This window comes from Pristiophorus japonicus, chromosome 19 (assembly GCF_044704955.1).
Source record: "Pristiophorus japonicus isolate sPriJap1 chromosome 19, sPriJap1.hap1, whole genome shotgun sequence".
Lineage (NCBI taxonomy): Eukaryota > Metazoa > Chordata > Chondrichthyes > Pristiophoridae > Pristiophorus > Pristiophorus japonicus.
Window position 1 is genome coordinate 81,369,044 of NC_091995.1, and position 24,200 is coordinate 81,393,243.

At 46.1% G+C, this 24,200-nt stretch overlaps 2 protein-coding genes across 2 annotated transcripts; both read right to left on the reverse strand.

Moving 5' to 3' along the window:
- Positions 1–351: 351 nt before the first annotated feature.
- On the reverse strand, positions 352–8,754 carry rps19bp1 (ribosomal protein S19 binding protein 1). The gene is made up of 4 exons (XM_070861698.1): positions 8,578–8,754; positions 3,224–3,394; positions 1,850–1,947; positions 352–855 (listed from the first exon to the last, which is right to left on the reverse strand). The coding sequence occupies exons 1-4, from the start codon at positions 8,630–8,632 to the stop codon at positions 724–726; spliced, it is 456 nt and encodes a 151-aa protein (XP_070717799.1). The 5' UTR covers positions 8,633–8,754; the 3' UTR covers positions 352–723.
- Positions 8,755–11,003: 2,249 nt separating this feature from the next.
- mpst (mercaptopyruvate sulfurtransferase) lies at positions 11,004–21,416 on the reverse strand. The gene is made up of 2 exons (XM_070861699.1): positions 20,720–21,416; positions 11,004–13,829 (listed from the first exon to the last, which is right to left on the reverse strand). The coding sequence occupies exons 1-2, from the start codon at positions 21,300–21,302 to the stop codon at positions 13,528–13,530; spliced, it is 885 nt and encodes a 294-aa protein (XP_070717800.1). The 5' UTR covers positions 21,303–21,416; the 3' UTR covers positions 11,004–13,527.
- Between the last annotated feature and the right edge of the window lie 2,784 nt (positions 21,417–24,200).

A 24,200-nucleotide genomic window follows, 5' to 3' on the forward strand; every position in this document is an offset into this window, starting at 1 on the left:
TATAGGGGTTGCTTGGAAAGCATTTAGGTAGCAGGAACCCCCGAGTTATTTTTACCATTTTGAACACCGGGGCATTGTAGCGAATGGCAGGGTCCCGGCCGAGATCGGACAATCAGCACAGGCTGGGCTCTGAATCCGGGCTCGCTGGTCCAGGTGACTCCACGGCTGAGCAGGTAAACCCAGAGAGACGGCCCAGCTCCTTGGGCTGGTTTGTAGTAGGACAGGAAGGCCAGTCGAGAACTTACCTCGAAATGTCCCTGATCCAGGAACACACTTTGTTCCGTCACTGGGGCAGCTCAAGGTCACGCGAATGGTGGCAGAAGTTAGACACGGCATCACAGTGAGGAGCGATTTGGTACAATGCAATAATTGCTGCAATTTATTGTGCACAATGTTGACATGGTGCGGTGAAACCTTGACTACTGAGCAATGGCAAATCATTGGCTCCAACGATTAAACTAGCATCGTTACAGCAATTACCGCACACCGACAGACTCAGCAGGAGTTAACACTGTCATTCTCTGCTCAGCCTCTCTCCCTCGTTCACTCCCACACACGCACGCACACCAGGTCTCAATACATCAGTCCCCAGCAGTCTTCACAGTTAAGACTGGATATGTTAGGGGTAGGTGCAGCTTGTGATGCAGTGGTGTTATCTCTCCCCTTAACATTTACGTCCATCGCTCTTCTTCTATTTCCCCCAAATGAAACTTCCTGCCGAGGTTAGGATGTCCCAAAGTACTCTCGTTCGAACTTCCTGAATTCACTCTCCGAGAATACGCTCTTCTCTTCCTTCTTCACTTGCTTCTTCTCCGGAAGATCCTTTGCTTTCCTTCCTCGACTGTGTGCCAAAACCTACAACCAGAAGAAAGCCCCCAACATTGTGACTTTACATTGAATGGTAGTTCTCGCCTCAACTTTTTCTGTGCGCTGGGCTGAAGAAGACATCAGCATTGTATTTATATAGTGCCGTTCAGAGTCACAGAATAATATAGCACAGAAGTTGGCCGTTTGGGCCATCATGCCTGCTCTTTGAAAGAGCTCTCCAATTAGCCCCACTCTCTGCTATTTCCCCACAGGCCTTGGAGAAGGTGCAGAAGAGATTGACTAGAATTTACAGTGTCAGCCGTGGCTCGGTGGACAGCATCAAGCCTCTGAGTCAGAAGGTTGTGGTTCCACCCCAGAGACTTGAGCACAAAATCTAGGTTGACACTCCAGTTAATCCAGTTACACTCCATGTAAAAGATCCCATGGCACGATTTCAAAGGACAGCAGGGGAGTTATCCCTGATGTCTTGGCCAATATTTATCCCTCAATTTGCGCACAGCAAGCTCCCACAAACAGCAATGTGATAATGAGCAGATGATCTGTTTATGTGATGTTGATTGAGGGATAAATATTGGCCAGCACACTGGGGATAACTCCCCTGCTCCTCTTCGAAACAGCGCCATGGGATCGTTTATATCCACCTGAGAGGGCAGACGTCACATCCGAATTGAAACATCTGTGAACTCTTGTGCAAGCAAGTCATCCTCGTTCGAGGGACCGCCTGTGATGGGGATCCGAAAGACGGCACCTCCGACAGTGCGGCACTCCCACAGCACTGCACTGGAGTGTCAGTCTGGATTTTTGTGCTCAAGTCCCTGGAGTGGGTCTTGAACCCGCAAGCTTCACTGAGCCACGGGCTGGTACATTAAGATTCCAGTCCTTTCTTCAGCTTTGCCCAATGCAGCTGCAGGACCTGATTTCCGATGGTCACCTGAAGATGTTTAGCTGGGTGGGATTTCAATCTGCAATCATCTAGCGCACCGGGGAGACGGCGAGAGAGCGACGCATTGGAGATACATACCTTCCGAGTGACGCTGCTCTCAGTCAGGAACGTGGACCCGAGCATATACTTCAGGTTTGCCTCAGTGTGGTCTACAGCCTTTTTCTTCCAATACTCCTCTGTGGAGGCAAACAGGACCCTTATTAGCACAGGGGCCGATCGGTAATGTATCAGCCAGAATGTCGAGCTGGATTTTCTGGTCCTTTGCGCTCGGGGTTTCGCCCCGGAACGATATGAAAGGCGACGTAGAGGTCTCTGCCGCCCTGCCGCGATCCTCCGGTCTGGTTTTGCAGCACTGCCGGGAAACATAGAAAATAGGTGCAGGAGTAGGCCATTCAGCCCTTCGAGCCTGCACCACCATTCAATATGATCATGGCTGATCATTCACCTCAGTACCCCTTTCCTGCTTTCTCTCCATACCCCTTGATCCCTTTAGCCGTAAGGGCCACATCTAACTCCCTCTTAAATATATCTAACAAACTGGCCTCAACAACTTTCTGTGGTAGAGAATTCCACAGGTTCACAATTCTCTGAGTGAAGAAGTTTCTCCTCATCTCGGTCCTAAATGGTTTACCCCTTAATCCTTAGACTGTGATCCCCGGTTCTAGACTTCCCCAACATCGGGAACATTCTTCCTGCATCTAACCTGTCCAATCCTGTCAGAATTTTATGTGTTGCTATGAGATCCCCTCTCATTCTTCTAAATTCCACTGAATATAAGCCTAGTCGATCCAGTCTTTCTTCATATGTCAGTTCTGCCGTCCCAGGAATCAGTCTGGTGAACCTTCGCTGCACTCCCTCAATAGCAAGAACATCCTTCCTCAGATTAGGAGACCAAAACTGTACACAATATTCCAGGTGTGGTCTCACCAAGGCCCTGTACAACAGAGCTGCACCGGGGGTGCAACGCACCTGGTTGAGACACTGGTGCGAATTTTGAGTCTTGCCCGACCCGTCCATCCCGGAAGTGCGCCTGCAATGACCGCCTGGGAAATCAGAGCGGCCGAATGATCCCGGCGGTGGAAAGGGAGGTAATGGACTCCAAAAGTAAGTGCCATAGTTTTTTCTGTAAATTTTTTGTGCGAGTTGTGTTGTGGTGGCGTGGCCGGTGTTTTGGGAATGTTTTTGTTTTAGGTTCCCTCCCCCTTGCGCCGCAAGAGGTGTACAACGCCTCCCTTAGCGCTGCGCCCCCTGACGCAGGGCCCAGATGCCCAAACTTAACAACTAAGACGCAAATTATTCCCGGCTGCGAACTTTCCCGCCCCGCCGCCATTATCGCCCCGAAAACATAAAAGCCTTAAATCCAGCCCAGTCTTTCCCATTTATCCTTTGTGTAGAAGGGGTGAGGTAATTTCCCTGCACATGGAGCAGAGCGGAGGTGACAGTGCCACTTACCCAGCGCCGATTTGACTACTTTGCCTTTGACCGTGGCTTTGTTCTTCTTCCGTTGTCCGTGAATCCTCTCCAACTGCCTCCTTATTCCCTTCTTGTTTGTATTAACCAGGCACAGCCGGTCAGCACCGGACGAGCGCCCCGGAACCGTCTTCTTCCTGCCCTGCCCTTTCTCTGAAACACAGCAACGGGAGAGGTTGGTCACCATTTACCGGCCTTGGAGGCGGTGCAACGAAGGTCCACTTGATCAATTCCTGGGATGAGGGGGCTGTCCTATGAGGAGATCGGGCCTATACTCTCTGGAGTTTAGAAAAATGAGAGGTGAACTCACTGAAACCTATAAGAATCTGAGGGGGGTTGACAGGGTAGATGCTGAGAGGTTGTTTCCCCCTGACTGGAAAGTCTAGAACCAGGGGGCACAGTCTCAGGATAAGGGTGCGGCCATTTAATACAGAGTTGAGGAGGAATTCCTTCACTCAGAGGAATCTTTGCAATTCTCTATCCCAGAGGGATGTGACTGCTGAGTCTCTGAATATATTCACGACAGTGATCGATAGATTTTTGAACTCTCGAGGAATTAAGGGATATGGGGATAGGGTGGCAAATTGGAGTTGAGGTAGAAGATCAGCCATGATCTTATTGAATGGTGGAGCAGGCTCGAGGGGCCGAATGGCCGACTCCTGCTTCTTATGTTCTTATTAAAACACCAACCCACCCAGCAGATTACAGCGACTCAAACAGGTCAAAGAGCGATGAATTTTTTGGTGGAATAAAATCTCTTCTGATTTTCATAAGCGGGTCACAGAATGATCATCCGCAAATTCAGGTCCAGAGGCTTCCCGTGGGGGAATGCCTCCGAACCGCAAGAAAGGTCCGCACCTACCCGATGGTCCCGGAGTTTGAACGCTTGAGCTCCTCAGCCTCCAAGCGTACACATGCGCAAAGGTCCACATATCCCAGGGGCGCAGGCGATTCGTAAGAGCCCCTGGGATCAGGTGGGCCAGGCCAACCAATCAGAAAGGGGGATCTCCATTATGCCTCTGGGGATTCCATTTACATACAGAACCCCCACAAACATGAAAAGGAATCCCCTAAAAGGCACAATTGCACACCAGTTAGATAAAAAAATAAATCATTACATGTTCAAAATTAATTAAAGTCCAATTATCATTTAAAACAAAAATGTAAGTGTGTGAAAAATAAATTTCAACATATAAACAGGTTAAAAATAATCTATAACTATTTTTAAAGGTTTTTTACGTTTAAATAATTAAACTAAAACTATTTTAATATTTAATCATCATCATCATCATCATAGGCAGTCCCTCGGAATCGAGGATGACTTGCTTCCACTCCAAAGTGAGTTCTTTGCTGGCTGAACAGTCCAATACGAGAGCCACAGACTCTGTTACAGGTGGGACAGACATTCGTCGAGGGAGGGGTCAGTGGGGCTTGTTTTAGGAGCCTCTTATCACATTTATTTAAACTCTAACACTGGTAAAAGAAGATCCCACACCTGCTTTTACCAGGCGTAAGTCTCACGGACATTCGCTGGGCAGTAGTTGGGTCTCCACCAGCGAATTTCCGCCTATTTCCACCTCTGTAACACTGCCATCTCCGCCCTTGCCTCAGCTCATCCGCTGCTGAAGCCCTCATCCATGCCTCTACTACCTCTAGACTTGACTATTTCAACATAACCCTGGCTGGCCTCCCACATTCTACCCGACGTAAACTTGAGGTGATCCAAAACTCGGCAGCCCGTATCCTAACTCATACCAAGTCCCGCTCACCCATCACTCCCTGTGCTCGCTGACTTACATTGGCTCCCAGTTAAGCAACACCTCCATTTCAAAATTCTCATCCTTGTTTACAAATCCCTCCATGGCCTCGCCCCTCCCTATCTCTGTAATCTCCTCCAGCGTCACAACCCCACAATCCCCCCACCCAGAGATGTCTGTGCTCCTCTAATTCTGCCCTCTTGAACATCCCTGATTATAATCGCTCAACCATCGGTGGCTGTGCCTTCAGCTGCCTGGGCCCTAAGCTCTGGAACTCCCTCCCTAAACCTCTACGCCTCTTTCCTCCTTTAAGACTTCTCCTTATGTGGCCCAGTCTCAAGTTTATTTGATTTGTCTTATAACACTTCTGTGAAGCGCCTGGAGAAATACCACCAACGATGTCGCCCTAAGATCCTACAAATCCTGGGCGGTCAGACGCACCAACATTAGCATCCTCGACTAGGCCAACATCCCCAGCATTGAAACACTGACCACACTTGATCAGCTCCGCTGGTCAGGCCACATTGTCTGCATGCCAGACACGAGACTCCCAAAGCAAGCGCTCTATTCGGAACTCCTTCACGGCAAACGAGCCAAAGATGGGCAGAGGAAACATTACAAGGACACCCTCAAAGCCTCCCTGATAAAGTGCAACATCCCCGACACCTGGGAGTCCCTGGCCAAAGACCACCCTAAGTGGAGGAAGTGTATCCGGGAGGGTGCTGAGCACCTAGAGTCTCGTCGCCGAGAGCATGCAGAAATCAAGCGCAGGCAGCGGAAAGAGCGTGCGGCAAACCAGTCCCACCCACCCCTTCCCTCAACCACTGTCTGTCCCACCTGTGACAGGGACTGTGGTTCTCGTATTGGACTGTTCAGCCACCTGAGAACTCACTTTTAGAGTGGAAGCAAATCTTCCTCGATTCCGAGGGACTGCCTATGATGAAGCGCCTTGGGATGTTATACTACGTTAAAGGTGCTATATAAGTTCAAGTTGCTGTTGTTGCTGAATTTACCAGGGGTGCAGAGAATCTGTCAAGCTGAAACTAGACAGGTCGCAAGCGTATGCAGAAACCCGGAACTCGTGGGGCACTTACAGCCGGGTACACAGTGCATAGGCCCCTGGAAAATCCGGGCCATTATATAAAGTTTTTTGCATTCCAAACACCATCTCTTAGCCCAGATAATATTCAGTGCGTGGGTTCAACACATACCCCAGAGCCATGAAATTTCGCGGAGTCAGTTACAGGGCCGCTAACTGTAAGTAAGCTTTTGCGAGGCAATCACATCACACCAAGGGGCCAGTCTCACAGCTACACTCTGAACACTGCTTCTGGCAACAGAATCTCATTGGATTCAGAGTCACAGGCAATCCTTCATTCAGCTCACACTTCTTATTGGAGAGGGGAGTGGGACTGATGGGATTGCTCTTCGAAAGAGCTTTCTTCTGTGCTGTACTATTCTATGAGTGTAAAGATGGCAAAAACAGAAAGGTTTAAGGAGACGCTCGGTGGTCCAGAGAAGAAGCTGGGAGTCAGCTCTGGTCTCCAGCACGATTCTGGTGCAGTGGGTAGTTTTGGTAGTGGAGAATAAGGCCCGAAAGCGCCTGGCGTGCTCCAGTGGATCTGGTGATGGACGGCTAAACCAGCTGTGCACCAGATCCATCCAAGTCTGAACCTCTTGGATCTGAGTGAGTGAAGGTGGGGGCCATAGTTGGGAGGGGGGCAAAGAGGGGGCGGGAGAACAACCAGGATAAGAACATAAGAATTAAGAGCAGGAGTAAGTCATTTGGCCCCTCGAGCCTGCTCCGCCATTCAATGAGATCTTGGCTGATCTTTGACCTCGACTCCACCTTCCCGCCCGATCTCCATATCCCTTGATTCCCCGAGAGTGCCAATATCTATCGATCCCAGCCTTGAATATACTCAGTGACTGAGCATCCACAGCCCTTTGAAGTAGAGAATTCCAAAGATTCACAACCCTCTGAGTGAAGAAATTCCTCCTCATTCTCAGTCCTAAATGGCCGATCCCTTATCCTGAGACTGTGACTCCTGGTTCTAGACTCCCCAGCAAGAGAAAACATCCCCCTCAGAATCTTATGTTTCAATGAGATCACTTCTCATTCTTCTAAACTCCAGAGAGTATAGGCCCGATCTACTCAATTGGATGGGGGGGTGGGGAGGGGCGATAAAGGTTTTGCTGGGAACAAGAGCATCAACGGTGGAGGTGAAGCAGCGGGTGAGCAAATCGACGGCTGCAGAAATATCCTGGCGAATGAAGGGTGATTTCTCGGCATTTGGGAGGTTGAAAATGCAACTATACATGAGTTTGGGAGCAGTGTCTGAGCACGGTTAATGCTGCCACCTTTTCCCCAAATCTAACACTGGGCAATTGGCAGGACTGCAGGAGTGATTACAGCTCAGGTTTGCTTTACTGCAGATAAAAACGAAGCAAATTTTTTGACAACATTCCAACTGCGACTACATTTCAAAAACATTTCCGTGACACTTTGGGACATAGAGAATGCGAAAGGCGCTATATAAATGCAAGTTCCTTCTTTAAAAACATCAATTCCTCCAACATCGTGATGAGCAGACTTTCTATATACTGTTTATATTATAGACATTTGCAGATACTGCATTGAAAAACTGGACATGTGGCATCCTGAGATTCAGCCTGAGGGATGATTCTCCCTGGCTGGGGATGGGGGGGGGGGGATTTGGTTGGAATCCTCCAGCTCAACACCAGGGACTCACCTTCTGCAGGTAGAAAGACATACATTTATAGACAAAAGCAAAATGCTGGAATCTGAAATAAAAACAGAAAATGTTGTAAATCTCAGCGGGTCAGGCAGCATCTGTGGAGAGAAACAGGCGTTTCGGGTTGGTGACCCTTCGTCAGAACTGAAAAGGTTCGAGATGTAACAGATACTTAAGTGCAAGGGACACTGAAAGGGGGAGGGGACGAAAGAACAAAAGGGAAGGTCTGTGATAGGGTGGAAGGCAGGAGAGATTTGAGAGACAAAATGGATGATGGGCAAAAATGAGACGGCAATGGCACAAGTTAGGAAATAAAGCTGAGTCTAGATAGGGTGTGAATGGCGGAATCATCACCAGCTGCCTTGGGGAAGAGAGAAAAAAGGGGGCTTTGTAAAAAAAAATGTAGGAAAGGGAAAATAAATCTGGGCAGAGGTTATGGTCTGAAATTGTTGAACTCGATGTTGAGTCCAGAAGGCTGGAAAGAGCCTAAACGAATGATGAGGTGCTGTTCCAGAACACAGAGAAACTGCAAAGATCAATCTGTGTTTAGCATTTTGAAATGGGGGGTTGGGGGAGACATTTAAAGATAAAGGAGACCCTGGGATCAATGGCTGAGGCTGCTGATCTCAGACTGGACGGCAGGGGGCGCTGCGCCTACGACTTACAGCGCCCTATTGAGTTGGGAGGTCGGAATTACCGCTGCTGGTCCCTGACCAGGAGGGACTGAGCGACCATTGAGGCCTAGGCGGGAGAAGCCCCTTTGCAACCCCGACCGGGGCTTAAATTAAACCGTGACCCTTCCGGGGGTGGGATATTCCTCTACCTCTCACATCCTCGCTCATCAGATCCAACCCCTTCCTGATCAGTGCTGCCGACATGGCGCCGAGGAAGCGCCGCCCTCCGATCCGCTTCAAGCCGCGCTTGCGGGTGTGGCAGGAGCTTCGGGCCCGGAGAGGACAGCCAGCCAAGAAGGGCCCCGCTGCCGCACTCCGCACTCCGCCCGCCCGCTCCTCCACAGCGCCACCTGCAGGTGTGGCAGACCTCTGCCCGGCTGCAGGCTAAACATTGCACTGACTCCCCCAGTGGTGTCAGAGCAGTACTGCGCTGCAACCCTTTTTAAAAGAAAGTAAGTCTTTCATTTATAGAGCGACTTTCCCGACCTCAGGACGTCCCAAAGCGCTTTACTACCAATGAAGTACTTTTTTTGAAATGTCGTCCCTGTTGTAATGTAGGAAACCAATTTGTGCACAGTAAGCTCCCACAAACAGCAATGTGATGATAAGATTATCCTTTTTAGTGATGTTGATTGAGGGATAAATATTGGCCAGGACACCGGGGGGAACTCCCCTGCTCTTCTTCGAAATAGTGCCATGGGATCTTTAACGTCTACCTGAGAGAGCAGGCGGGGCCTCGGTTTAACGTCTCATCCGAAAGGCAGCACTCCCTTCTCACTGCACTGGGATTTTGGAGTGGGATTTAAACCCACAATGTTCTGACATAGGTGAGAGTATATGAAAACAGAATAAAAACAGAAAAATGCTGGAAATACTCAGCATCTATGGAGAGAGGAAAAACAGAGAGTTATCGTTATGTCAGAACTGGATAAAGTTAGAGATTTAACAGGTATTAAGAAAATAGAGGCAGGGAAAGCGGGGAGGGAAGGAAAGAACAAAAGGGAAGGTCTGTGATTGGGTGGAAGACAGGAAAGATTAAACGACAAAAGGGAGGATGGTGCAAGGCAAAATGAGATGATAATGTGACAAGAAACAAAAGATGGGTCTAGAATATCAGAATTATCAGCAAGAGCTGCTATCTGAAAAAAATGGGGACAGTGGTTATAATCTGAAATTGTTGACCTCAATGTTAAGTCTGGAAGGCTGTTAAATGCTTAATCGGAAGATGAGGTGATGTTCCTGAAGCTTATGATGAGCTTCATTGGAGGAGGCCGAGGACAGAGGTCAGAGTTAAAATAATTGGATTAAAAATAAAAAACGCTGGATTTTTATTTCAGGTTTCCAGCATCCGCAGTATTTTGCTTTTGTTTTAGAATATTTTGTCTCTGCTCCGAACGAGAGGAATGTAAGTATTTTAATTATTGGAAATGGAAGATTATAAATAACTAATTTATCACTGAGCACATTACTGCACTGGAGTATCAGAGCAGGTTAAGAACAAAATACTTGCATTTATATAACACATATCATGCCCTCAGGAGTACTTTGTTTCAAGTGTAATCACTGATGTAATGTAGCTGCACTGAAGGTGTGCTATATTGTCAGACGTACCCTCTTTTGGCCAACATTTATCCCTCAATTAACATCATGCAAACAGATTATCTGGTCATGGTCACATTTCTGTTTGTGGGAACTTGCTGTACGCAAACTGGCTGCCGCGTTTCCAGCATTAAACGAGAGACTGCACTTCAAAAAAGTACTTCATGAGCTATAAAGTGCTTTGGGACGTCTTGAGGTTGTGAAAGGTGCTATAGAAATGCAAGCCTTTCTTTTAAATCAGATGTTAAACAGAGGCATGTCCAAGTGGGCATGAAGGTGCCATAGGACTAATCAAAGAACAGCAAGGAGTTCTCCCAGTGACCTAATCAACATCCTCACCTCAAACTAACAACGCCAACAATAGATTAAGTACAAGTGGTCATTTAGGGCAGAAACTTAAGGGCAAACATGTTCAGAACAGTCCTTTATGCCCTTTGCCTCAACGACTATCTGTCCCATCTGTGACAGAAACTGTGGTTCTCGTATTGGACTGTCCAGCCACCTAAGAACTCATGCTAAGAGTGGAAGCAAGTCTTCCTCGATTCTGAGGGACTGCCTATGATGATGATAATGGAAGAGAGATAAACTTAGTGGAGGGAATACGAACACTATATAAACTTAGTGGAGGGAGTATTAACGCTATTTTAGTAAAAGAGTTAGCTAGAGTATAAAATATAATTTATACTCTAAAATATAAAATTAGACTCCCCGTTGCATGACCTTCTCACAGCTGATACTTTGGTCCTTCAACTTGGGAGCAAGAAATACCGTTGGACCAAATGAACCACATTAAAATCTTTTATCTAACATTTCTAAGAATGGTCTTGTATGTGATGTGTTGCTGTAGTTTGATGGAATCTGTAGTCCCGTCACCATAATGTAATCATTTTTACTCATCATAAAACACACAGGAAAGACAGATCCAATCTTTAACAATGTACTTTGATACAAAAGATAGCAGAATGAAACAACTTACTTATCTGAAGGTACTTTTAATTTTATTGAAAGAATATAATTACAATTAGTATCCATTGGATTCAATGACACATTTAGCAATTAATCTACAAAAGTGTCCACACTTCATTCAATGGAAAGTTAATGACCTGAAGCTGTATGTTATTTATTTCACTCTCTTTTACGCGCACCTGAGAAGGTAGAGGGGCCTTGGTTTAACATCTAATCCAAAAGATGGCACCTCCCTCAGTATTGCACTGGGAGCATCAACCTTGAAGTCTCTGTAGAGGGGTTTCAACCTACAACCTTCCAACTCAAGAGACATTGGTGCTACCCACTCAGCCACAGCTGACACCTAGATATTTGAACCTTTAGTTAACTAGTGAAGAACATGGACTCAGTTACTAGAAATACCACCATCCATTTTGTTCATCCCACAGGCAAAGTCATTACCCATTGTAATGCAATACATGGAGGAATTTCTAGCCACACGCAGTCAATACACAGAATGCAGATTGTAATATTGGAAGCCTCGTGGGAGGAAAACTTGAGCACCGAGCACTGCATTACTCCAACAATTGGAGTGGGTTGTTTATTAGAGACTTAATGGTTCATATTTTACATAGTTAGTATTTTTATGCACATAGAGTAATCCAGGTCTAACCAAACCACACAAATCCTACTCCCCTCTTTACCTCATCTTGATTAAGGCTTCTTCTGAAGGATTTTTGACATATTTGTCTCACACAATTGCTTTTAAATTGTCAGACTCTAATCAAACACCTCAGCTGGTCTGGCGGCAAATTTATACAGCGGCAAAATAGGCAATCTTGGAGGTGACCGCGCACTTGCCATTTCATTGTTCCTTTCACCTGCAGCAAGGGTTTATGGGAAGGCTTTCGCCATATAATTTTAAAATAATGACCCCTGCCGCCCTTCCTTCTCCAACGTATTCCTCAAATCTTCATCACAGCACACTTGGCCCGTGTGTGAAATTGAGAAGATCAGAGGCACATTTGGTGCACGCCGAGTCTATAAGGATTGATGACAGGCCTGAAACAATGTCAGACATGTTGCTGGATAACAGGACTGAGTGCTACCCCCGCAGGCATCAGATTTCATTGCAACATCTGGAATTGCTCACTGCATGCAAGGATCAGTCTCGGCACAGATACTATTCACGCAGCAAGTGAGAACAACTTTAATTGACCACTGGAAGGGGTTTACAATCTATCTCTCCCTCTTAAAACAGAAGGCAGCTACAGCCGTGACACACACTAGCCATCAGACAGGCAGATTTCGTGTCCACTGGCTTCGAAACCTCTTCTGCCCAGAAGAAAAGCACGTGACCAGATCCCGTGAAGCAGTTCCAGTAGGCTGGAAGGGACATTAAGGACTGTTGAGGTGCTGTTCCCCTCTCCCGACATTTCTTCCTTGTGGATTGGAAATGTTGTAGCCTCTGCTTGGCCAGGGATAGGACAGAGCAGGGATCGAACCGACATTGCTCTCACACTGCAGGGGTGGTGGAGCCTGAACAATCTATTAACTCCTGGCCCAAACTTGCTGCTCTATTGACATGGGCTGAGAAACTTCACAATTTACAAGGTTCGATATGTCAAAAAATTAAATAAGCGAAACCGTGGCCCTTTGACAAATAAATTTCATTTCGAGAAGGCAGATATTCCAGAATCAGATTTCAGCTTCTGGGATCCTGAACGCATCCAAAAAAAAACAAACATCTGGCCTCACTTTGAAATCTGGGCTGCACACACAACATTGGCTGCATCCAAGGAGTAATTAACTGTGTGTCGCACTTTCAGAAACATTGCTGTGCAGCTGCCGCTCGGAGCACGCCAAATATCCTGGGTAAGTGACAATGTGGGGCCTCAAAGAACCATGGGAAAAAAATCTCTGGCAGATGTCTGCTTTCACCAGAATTGGATTTTCCTTTCATTTTTAGGCTTCGCCCCCACACCCCAAAGGCACCGTTCCTGAGGCACTAAGAGCTGTGTGCAGGAGCTATTCGAGACAAACCACCCTCGGCTTTTCTCTGCCCTCCCCCCCGTCCTTTGTGAAAGGCCATGCCTCCAGTTTATTCACCAACTTGAGGAGCCCACGAATATGAAGAGAGACAACATTAAAAGGGAAGGTCATCTATTGATGCCACAAACTACGCTGAAGAACAGCAGTCAAGTACCCCTTTAGCAGGGATCAGATTGAATCTTTACAGAAGCTCTCGTTTTAAAGGTTCCCTCCTCCTTCCTCCCAACCAATGTTCCCTCTAAGCTGTGTGGCCGCTCGGTAACGGGAAATGCCCCGCCCAGGCCACTCACCGGCTTCTCCATTGTAAATACTGCGCGCGCACAAAAATTTAAAGGGAGCACGCAGTAAAAGAAACGGGCCACGCGGAACAAAGTGCAGCTTACAGGGAACATTGCTCCCAACTCAATAAAAGATTGGTGCCAGTCAAAAATAAAAACCTTAAGGGGACTCACTAACTTCCCCAGGGATTTCAATGCCGGAGCAGCACACGGAAATGTTGACGCCTATTTCATTTTCTCAGTTCCCTCCGAGATGATGAGATGCGGCTCAGCCTTCTTGAACCACTCCATCCAGGCACCATCGTAGATCAACGTGTCTTCTTTCCCGCAGAGGTAGGCAGCAAGAGCGACGTGGCAGGCGGTGACCCCGGTCCCACAGGTCCCCACCAGCGGCTTGGTCAGGTCCACTTTGTGCTCCTTGAATATGCGCTGCAGCTCCTTCTCGCTCCTTACCTTCAGGGTCTCCGGGTTCAGGAAGGTAGTGAAGGGGATATTGATGCTGCCTGGGATGTGACCTGGTTCAAAATCTAGGGAAATAAGACAAAAATATAATGACTTTGAGGCAAACCCAGCCCAATTAAAAGGGGATTAAGGGGTTATGGGGAGTGGGCAGGGAAGTGGACCCGAGTCCATGATCATATAAAATGGCAGAGCGGACTCGAGGGCCGTATGGCCTACTCCTGCTCCTATTTCTTATGTTCTTATGTAAAATACTTGCATTTATATAGCGCTTTTGGCCAGATGAGAAACTTCTTCACTCAGAGAACCTCTGGAATTCTCTAACGCAGAGAGTTGTTGATGCCAGCTCATTAGATATATTCAAGAGGGAGTTAAATATTGCCCTGACGGCTAAAGGGATCAAGGAGTATGGAGAGAAAGCAGGAAAGGGATAGGGAGGTGAATGATCAGCCATGATCTTATTGAATGGTGGTGTAGGCTCGAAGGGCCGAAGGGCCTACTCCTGCACCTATTTTCTATGTTTTCACGACCGCCGGACATCCCAAATCGCTTTACAGCCAATGAAGTACTTTTGGGAGTGTAGTCACTGTTGTAATGTGGGAAACGCGGTAGCCAAATTGCGCACAGCAAGCTCCCACAAACAGCAATGTGATCATAACAAGATTTAGTTATGTTGGTTGAGGAATAAAGATTGACCCTCTGCTCTTCTTTGAAATAGTGCCATGGGATCTTTTACCTCCACCTGAGAGAGCAGACGGGGCCTCGGGTTTTTAAAAAAAATATCTCATTCTAAAAAATAGCACCTCCGACTTGGAGTGGGACTTGAACCCACAACCTTCTGAGTGAGGAGAGAGTGCTACCCACCGAGCCACATTTCTAGAAAAACACCATAAATAGCAACAGTCAAATACTAGACAGATTAGATTACAACACCATACAATACTTCATGCATTTTCTTACAATCTGTCTCCAATCCCTTCTTCTACTATTTTCAACTTTGGAATACCTGCACCGTGCCTTCAGTTGCCGAGGTTCCAAGCTCTGGAATTCCCTCCCGAAACCTCTCCATCCTCCTTTAAGACGCTCCTTAAAACCTCTCTCTTTGACCAAGCTTTAGGCCACTTGTTCTAATATCTCCTTACCCAGTGCCAAATTTCATATAATAATGCTCCTGTTAAGCGTTTTGGAACATTTTACTATGTTAAAGGTGCTATATAAATACGTTGTTTTTCTTGTTGGCTTGTCACCAAGGTTTAATAATAAATTTGCCTCTTTTGATTGCTTTCTAGCAATCTTATTGATCAATAGTAAGGATAAAACTAATCTTGGACCCTTGCTCTTGATCAGTAACATTCGACCAAACAAAGTGACAACAATATTTTCTGCCGGTGGTAACACTAAGGTGGACATCAAGCAATTAAGATTTTTATTGGGTTACAGAAATTCACAAATGTGTTACTGGGGCATAAATAAAACAGAATTTATATTGGGACCGTTGAACATTTTATAGAATTATAGATCGAAGTATTGCGGTGACCAATAAAATAGCACGTGATCCAGATCCTGCCTTCATGTCCACAGTTGTGGAATATTAGACAGGGATCACTGAACAGTAATCGGGGAGTTGGAAAACCTGGTACAATTTTCCATGGAATTTCCCCACGCCATTTCTCTTGCAAATCTGGGCCTTAAGTCCCTGAATTGATGCAAATGGGGAGTGTATCGACAGTGAGGAGAAAAAAAGACTTGCATTTCTATAGCACCTTTCATGACCACCAGATGTCTCAAAGCTTACAGCCAATGAAGTACTTTTGGAGTGTAGTCACCGTTGTAGTGTGAGAAATGCAGCAACCAATTTGAGCACAGCAAGCTCCCACAAATAGCAATGTGATAATGACCAAATAATAGGGCTAAAATTCCGGCCTTGCCGGGCCCAGCAAAAGCCGTTTTTTGGCGCACGCGCCGAAAACCAGCTTTACCAATCTGTCAAGTTTTGGCTCGACAGATCTTCCACATCCCCGCAGCCAGGACATTCGGGCTGGTGAGATTGGATTATTTAAATACAGATTATGTTAAAAACCCTATCCACTAAGGTAAGTTTATTTCAAGCCCTATTAAAACACAAAAAAAATCCCCAAAATATTTTTTTCTTCTAAGACATTTAATTAACTTTAATTTCAAATATGTGAGGTGTTTTTTTATTTTTTAATGTCGTGTTTAATGTGTTTTTTCTCATTGATAGCAATAAGAACTTTGAGATACGGCGTTCTCATTGCTGTCAATGAGATTACTGTACCTTGATTGGTTGTCCAGTCACACTTGACTACAGTTTCTACGGGCGAACCTCGAGAACGGGGGCCCGCTCCGAAGCGCAGGAAGAGAAGGTCTCCCACCAGAATCTCAGGCGTCTCCGGGACCACCAAGTACTTTCATAAAAAATTCTCGGGTCGGAGGAGTTCGTCCGAAGGAAGCCTCTGACCAGAATTTTAAGCCCCATTCTATTTTTGTTATGTTGATTGAGGAATAAATATTATTTGAAATAGTGCTGTGGGATCTTTTACGTCCACCAGAGAAGGCAGACGGGGCCTCGGTTTAACAGCTCATCCGAAAGACGATATGCATATAGGAAACAGTACCTCAGAACCCATAAATTGGTCATAGTGCAAACACTTGGTATGGGAAGACTCCAGTGAAATATTTCACTGTGACTGATTATAACCTGAAATCTGGTTGATGATCAGTAATGATGTGTACAGATGCCCATGAAAAACAAATTATAAAAGAAAATTCCAGGTCATTGACAAAGTTGCCCTTTGGATGCCTGATCAATCATTTGCAAATGTCTATTTGTTGCTCTGTTCAACATGGATGGTAATCATTAGAGAACTTTGGCAGAAATCAAATGCCTGTCCTGCTCGAACTCTCATTGAACCAGTAATCTGGAGAGGTTGAGGGTGGGGGTAGGGTAGCTTCACACCCACTGCAGAACAACCCTCCACATGTGGAAATGTGGCCAGTATTCAGCTTAAGGGGCAAATTTACCACCCACCAGTTTTGGACCAGAGAATTCTAAAATATAAACCCAAGAAAGAACCATCTTGTATTTTTATAACACTGTTCACGACCTCAGGACATCTCAAAGTGCTTGACAGCCAATTAAGTGTTTTAAGTGCAATCACTATTGTAATGTAGGAAACATGGCAGCTAATTTGCCCACTGCAAGATCCTATAAATAGCAACGAGATGATGAATGACCAGATAATCTGTTTTAGCGATGTTGGTTACATTGACCAGGACACCAAGAGAACGCCCCCGCTCTTTTCTGAATAGTGTCACGAGATCGTTTGCGACCACCTGAGAGAGCAGACAAGGCCTCGAATTAACATCTTATCCAAAAAGGTAGATTCATGTTCATCACAGACACTAACTATTTATTCCAGATTTATTTAATTAACTGAATTCAAATTCCCCAGCTGCCGTGGTGGGGTTTGAACTCGGGTCTCCAGATCTTTCGTCTAGGTCTCTGGATTGTTGTAACATATGTCACCATGTCCCTGCAGCAAACCATCACTGATGTCCCAGGATGGTGGTCAAGAGAGAATAGGTTAGGGTAATGCATCTTCACAAGTAAATAAAACATACAATGTAGATTTTAAAATATATGAGAAGCATAAGGGCAGAAATTTAAAATGTTATGGAAAATTCAGAACTATATTTCCAAAAAAACAATTATGGTTTAGGAAAAAGCACTGGGACGAGTTATGAAGGATGCAACTCAGTTTTAAAAAGGATCATTTTCTGGAAGCTGTTCATTTAAAATTATGGTTGCTTGGACAACAGCCCAGGACATCAGCTGACCGGTGAGGCAACCATTATGTGTGCTGTTTTTAAGTAAATCTAAGTTTCATTGCTTTTATCCCCCAACTGTGAAGTACTGTGGGACAGTCTGCTATTAAATGTAAATAAAACGGGCTATATAAAATCAAAATTATTCAACCTGTAAATAAATATTAGTTTTAATCTAATTGTATTTTCTGCTTTTCAAAAAAAGTTAGGGAAACGTGCTAGGCATCCAGATTGATCCAGAATCACACGGCCTGTTTATTTGCTACCCCTACAATATAGCATAAAGACGCAGTGATGCAACAAAGCAGCTAAAACACATCAATACATCACGCGCGCGCACACACACACACGGGCCCATTTTCTGACTACCAGTCTCAGCCGCCAACTGCACAATTCAGGAAGTGACAGGACACAGTGAAAATCGCGAGCAAGGGGTTGTCTTTTAAAGAAAGGTTGAGCAGGTTGGGCCTGTACTCATTGTAGGGTTTAGAAGAATGAGAGGTGATCTTATTGAGACATACAAGATTGAGGGGGAATGAAAAGGTAGATTGCAGAGAGGATGTTTCCCCTCGTGGGGGAATCTAGAAGTAGGGGGCACAGTTTCAGAATAAGGGGTTGCCCATTTAGAACTGAGATGAAGAGGAATTTCTTCTCTCAAAGGGTCATGAATCTTTGGAATTCTCTACTCCAGAGAGCTGTGGAGACTGGCTGGGTCATCAGAATATTTAAGATGGAGATGAACAGATTTTTGAATGATAAGGGAGTCAAGGGTTATGGGGAGCAGACAGGGAAGTGGAGTGGAGGCCAAGATCAGATCAGCCATGAACTTATTAAATGGCCTAACCCTACTCCTATTTCTTATGTACAGGTCCTTAATTTCCCCCACCTACAAGCAAGGATTTCCCCTGGTGCTGCAAACATACAACACTGACAGCTTGCACAGGAGGTGCTTCTATCATTCTTCGAGAATTTTAGCTATGAGGAAAGATTGGATAGGCTGGGTTTGTTTTCTTTGGAACAGAGTAGGCTGAGGGGAGACCTTATTCTGGTGTATAAAATTATGAGGGGCCTAGATATTAGAGTGGATCGGAAGGACCTATTTCCCCTTAGTAAATCAGTCAATAACCAGGGGGCACAGATTTAAAGTAATTGGTAGAAGGATGAGGGGGGAGTTGAGAACTTTTTTTCTCCCCCCACCCAGAGGGTGGTGGGAGTCTGGAATTCACTATCTGAAAAGGTGGTAGAGGCAGAAACCCTCAACGCATTTAAAAAGTACTTGGATGTGCACCTGAATGCCATAACCTACGGACCAAGAGCTGGAAAATGGGATTAGGCACGATAGCTTTGTTGGCTGACATGAACACTATGGGCGAACAGCCTCCTTCCATGCTGTAAATTTCTATGATATAGAAAAATAAATCCTCCATCTGTCAACAGATGAGCAAATGTGAAACAGCAGCCAGAATACAGCAATTTCATAATTTAGATTTTTTTTAAAATTTATTCACAGGATGTGGGCATCGCTGGCTCGGCCAGCATTTATTGCCCCCATCTCTAACTGCCCTCGAGAAGGTGGTGGTGAGCCCCCTGATACAAATGTGTGGCTTACTAGGCCATTTCAGAGGACAGTAAAGTGTCAACCACATCGCTGTGGACACAGTAGTTTGAGAATTTGAGTTTGGTTATAAACATTTGGAAATAAAAAGCTGGCAACAGTAAAAGTGGCCATGCACCTGTCGGATTGTCATAAAAACCCAACCGATTCACTAATGCCCTTTAGGGAAAAGCAACCCGCTGTTCTTACCCGGTCTGGCCTATATAGGACACCAGACCTATTCCAACTCTTAACTGCCCTCTTAAGCGGCCTAGCAAACCACTTAGTTGTTTCAAACTGCTACAAAAGAATGACACTGCACAGACTGCTACACAGACAGAATGTTTCCACTTGTGGCAAAGAGCAAAACAAGATAGTCACCAAGAAATCAAATAGGGAATTCGGAAGAAACTTCTTTGCCCAGAGTGGCGAGAATGTGGGACTCACTGCCACGGAGTGGTTGAGGCGAATAGTATGGATGCATTTAAGGGGAGGCTAGATAAACACATGACGGAGCAGCGAATAGGCTCGAGTGGAGCATAAACACCTGCATTTTGGGCTGAATGGCCTGTTTCAGTGCTATATATTCTATGACCGTGGCAGTTGAAGGCAGCGATTCACCACCACTGTGTCAGAGCTGGGGGGGGGGGGGGGGCAGGGTAGGAGTGTGGGCAATAAATGCTAACCTTGCCAGCAATGCCCACAAACAAATAAAAGATTCTTGTGTTTCTAATATGTTTTTGCTGTAAACATAGAAAATAAGTGCAGGAGCAAGCCATTAGGCCCTTCATTCAATATGATCATGGCTAATCATGCAATTTCAGTACCCCATTCCTGCTTTCTCCCCATATCCCTTTAGCCGCAAGGGCCATATCTAACTCCCTCTCGAATATATCCAATGACCTAGCATCAACAACTCTCTGCGGAACAGAATTCCACAGGTTAACAACACTGAGTGAAGAAGTTTCTCCTCATCTCAATCCTAAATGGCTTACCCCTTATCCTGAGACGGTGTCCTCTGGTTCTGGACTGCCCCAACATCAGGAACATTCTTCCTGCATCTAACCTGTCCAGTCCCATCAGAATTTTATATGTTTATATGAGATCCTTCTAAACTCCAGCGAATACAGGCCCAGTCGATGCAGTCTCTCCTCATATGTCAGTCCTGCCATCCCAGGAATCAGTCTGGTGAACCTTCATTGCACTCCCTCAATAGTAAGAACATCCTTCCTCAGTTTAGGAGACCAAAACTGTACACAATACTCCAGGTGAGGCCTCACCAAGGCCCTGTACAGCTGCAGTAAGACCTCCCTGCTCCTATACTCAAATCCTCTCGCTATGAAGGCCAACATACCATTTGCTTTCTTCACCACCTGCTGTACCTGCATGCCTCAAGGGCCACAATTGTCAAATATAAATAATTATGCTGCAGGGCACTTGAGCTGAATGCAATAGGGAACAATACATAAATGTGGAGAGGGGGGGCGGGGGGGGGAAGAAATTGAAGTTTTGGGAGACCTTCTCTGGGCTCGGGTTGAGTGCCTCGGAATCTCCCCTCGGATCTGGCGTCCACCAGCTGGAACTCCTGCTTGTCGATGTTGTCCAGGACCTGCTGGTAGGTCTTGACCCAGTCCTTGGCGCTGGCCTGGAAGTGGGCGAGGGCGGGGGGCTCGCCCAGCTCGGCGGTGACCGGCAGGCCCTCGCGGCACCAGGCGGCCAGGCCGCCGTCCAGCACCGACACCCTGCCGTGGCCGAAGAGCCGGAACAGCCACCAGACGCGCGGCGCGCTGAACAGGCCCAGCTCGCTGGCGTCGTACACCACGACGTGGGTGCCGCCGCCGATGCCCAGCCGCGACGCGTACTGCGAGAACTGCCGCTCGCCCGGCGCCATGTGGTCGTACGGCGACGTCCGGTCGCTGCACTCGTCCAGGTCGAAGAAGGCCGCGCCCGGGATGTGCTTCTCCTCGAACTCCCGCCGGCCGTCCCGCCGCGCGGTGGGCAGGTGCCAGGAGGTGTCCAGGACCCGCAGCGCTCCGGCCTTGGCCGTCCTCACCGCCTCGGCCAGCCAGGCAGGCGACACCACCGGCCTCACCAACGCCATGCTGCTCCTTTAGTTCCTCACCGCGGAGACCTTTAAACCCACGTGAGACTTCCCACCTCTCTCGTGTCGTCCACTAGAATTCGGGCACCATTCACCATTCACCAGCTCATGAGCGACACCAGGAGAGCTGCAGGCTGGCTCTCTTCAGTGTTGGCAATTGCCTCTTGTAATCTCGCAAACGCCCATATTGTTAAAGGTACATGTGTTTAATGTGTCGGTTTTAGTGCCCCGTTAACAAGGGGGCACTTGCTTTAAACTTAAAGTTGACTGTATAACGCAAATAGTTGTAGGAAACGCTGGCACTTGTATAATGTGTTTTAGTGCCCTAAAAAAAAATGGAGCACTTGTTTGAAAACTGTTTGGAGTGCCTCCCCCCCCCCCTCTTTTAATCAGGGGGCACTTGATTTAAATGTTTATTTTTGTTCACAACGAAAAGAGTTTTAGGAAACGCTGCGAGAGGTGGGCGCCAGAGGGACTGGAGTGCATTGTCACCCCCAGCAACCAAATTTTAATTGGATTTTATATGTTTTAAAGTTTAATTTGTTTATTGCCGAGTTTTAGTGCCCCCCCTCCCTTTTAGCCAGGGGACACTTGTATAAGTTGTGTTTTTTAGTGCCCTAAAAAAAGACACCAAAAGAACCACAAAAAAAGGGCACTTGAAAAGTGTTTGGAGTGTTTCCCCTCCCCCTCCCCACTACTTTTAATCAGGGGGCACTTGATTTAATGTTTATTTTTGTTTTCTACAAAAAGAGTTGTAGGAAACGCTGGGGGGGGGCACCTGAAAAGTTTTTGGGGTGTGCCCCCCCTTTAATCAGGGGGCACTTGACTAAAGTATTACAACTATTTTTGTTGTAATATTTTAATCAAGTGTCCCCTGATTAAAGGGGAGGCACACTCCAAAAACTTTTTAGGTGCCCCCTTGTTTTTTTTTTGAGGGCACCAAAACACAAATTATACAAATGCCCCCTGGCTAAAAGGGGGGGGGGGGAACACTAAAAACCAGCAAATTAAACAAATTAACCTTTAGACATTAAAATCAAATTAAAATTTAGTTGCCGGGGGTGATGATGCACTCCAGTCCCTCTGGCGCCCACCTCTCGCAAGCGTACCGGTGGACACCGCGTGCTCCATCTCCAGGGACACCCTGGCTAGGATGTAACCGCGGAAGAAAGGCAGGCAGTCGGGCTGAAGGAGCAAGCTCCCACAAACAACAATGTGATAATGACCAGATAATCTGTTTTTGTTATGTTGATTGAGAGATAAATATTGGTCTTATGTTCTTATATTTATGTTATTTATGTCCCTTGCTCTTCTTCGAAATAGTGCCCTTTTTAAAGGAGCACAAGCAACAAAGACTGTAAATTAGAAACACATTAAAAGGAAACATCATAAATTCAATTAAAATTGTATTTATAATATTACATAGTGTCAGCTGTGGCTCAGAGGGTAGCACTCCCGCCTCTGTGTCAAGAAGGTTGTGAGTTCATGTCCCACTCCAAGGAACTTGAGCACATAAATCCAGGCTGACACTCAAGTGCAGTGCTGAGGGAGTGCTGCACTGTCGGAGGTGCCATCTTTCGGATGAGATGTAAAACATCTGCCCTCTCAGGTGAACAGAAAAGATCCCATGGTACTATTTTGAAGAAGAGCAGGGGAGTTTTTTAACAAAAAAACAGATTATCTGGTCATTATCACATTGCTGTTTGTGGGAGCTTGCTGTGCGCAAATTGGCTGCCGCGTTTCCCACATTACAACAGTGACTCCACTCCAAAAGTACTTAATTGGATGTAAAGTGCTTTGAGATGTGAAAGGCGCTATATAAATCCAAGTCTTTCTTTCTAGCTTTGTATCATCAGCAAACTTGGATATATTACATTTGGTCCTCTCATCCAAATCATTGATAAAGATTGTGATTAGCTGAGGCCCAAGCACTGATCCTTGCAGTCCCCCACTCGTTACAGTCTGCCAACCCGTTGCATTAAAAAGTTTTTCCTCATCTCAGTCCTAAATGGCTGATCCCTTATCTTGAGGCTATGGCCCCTAGTTCTAGACTCTCCAACCAGGGGAAATAACCTCTCAGCATCTACCCTGTCAAGCCCTCTCAGAATCTTGTATGTTTCAATGAGATCACCTCTCATTCTTCTCAACTCCAGAGAATATAGGCCCATTCTACTCACCTTCTCATCCCAGGGATCAATCTAGTGAACCTTTGTTGCACCACCTCTAAGGTATGTATGTCATTTCTCAGATAAGGAGACCAAAACTGTGCACGGTACTCCAGGTGTGGTCTCACCAAAGCCACGTACAATTGCAACAAGACTTATTCTTCTACTCAAACCCTCTTGCAATAAAGGCCAACATACAATTTGCCCTCCTAATTGCTTGCAGTACCTGCCTGTTAACTTTCTGTGTTTTGTGTTCAAGGACACCCAAATCTCTCAGAACACCAACATGTAATAGTTTCTCACCATTTAAAAATATTCTGTTTTTCTTTTCTTCCTACCAAAGTGAATAACCTGACATTTCCCCACATTATATTCCATCTATCAATTTGTTACCCACTCACTTAACCTGTCTATATCCCTTTGCAAGCTATTTCTGTCCTCCTCACAGCTTACTTGCTAACCTAGCTTTGTATCATCAGCAAACTTGAATACATTGCATTCAGTCCCTTCATTGTAAATAGCTGGGGCCCCAGCACTTACTCTTACGCACCCCCCTAGTAACAGCCTGTCAACTTGAAAATTACCTGTTTATTCCTATTCTCTATTTTCTGTCCTTTAACAACCAATTCACTATCCATGCTAATACATTACCCCCAGTCCCGTGAGCCCTTAATCTTGTGTAACAAGCTTTCATCTGGCACCTTATGAAATGCTTTCTAAAAATCCAAATATA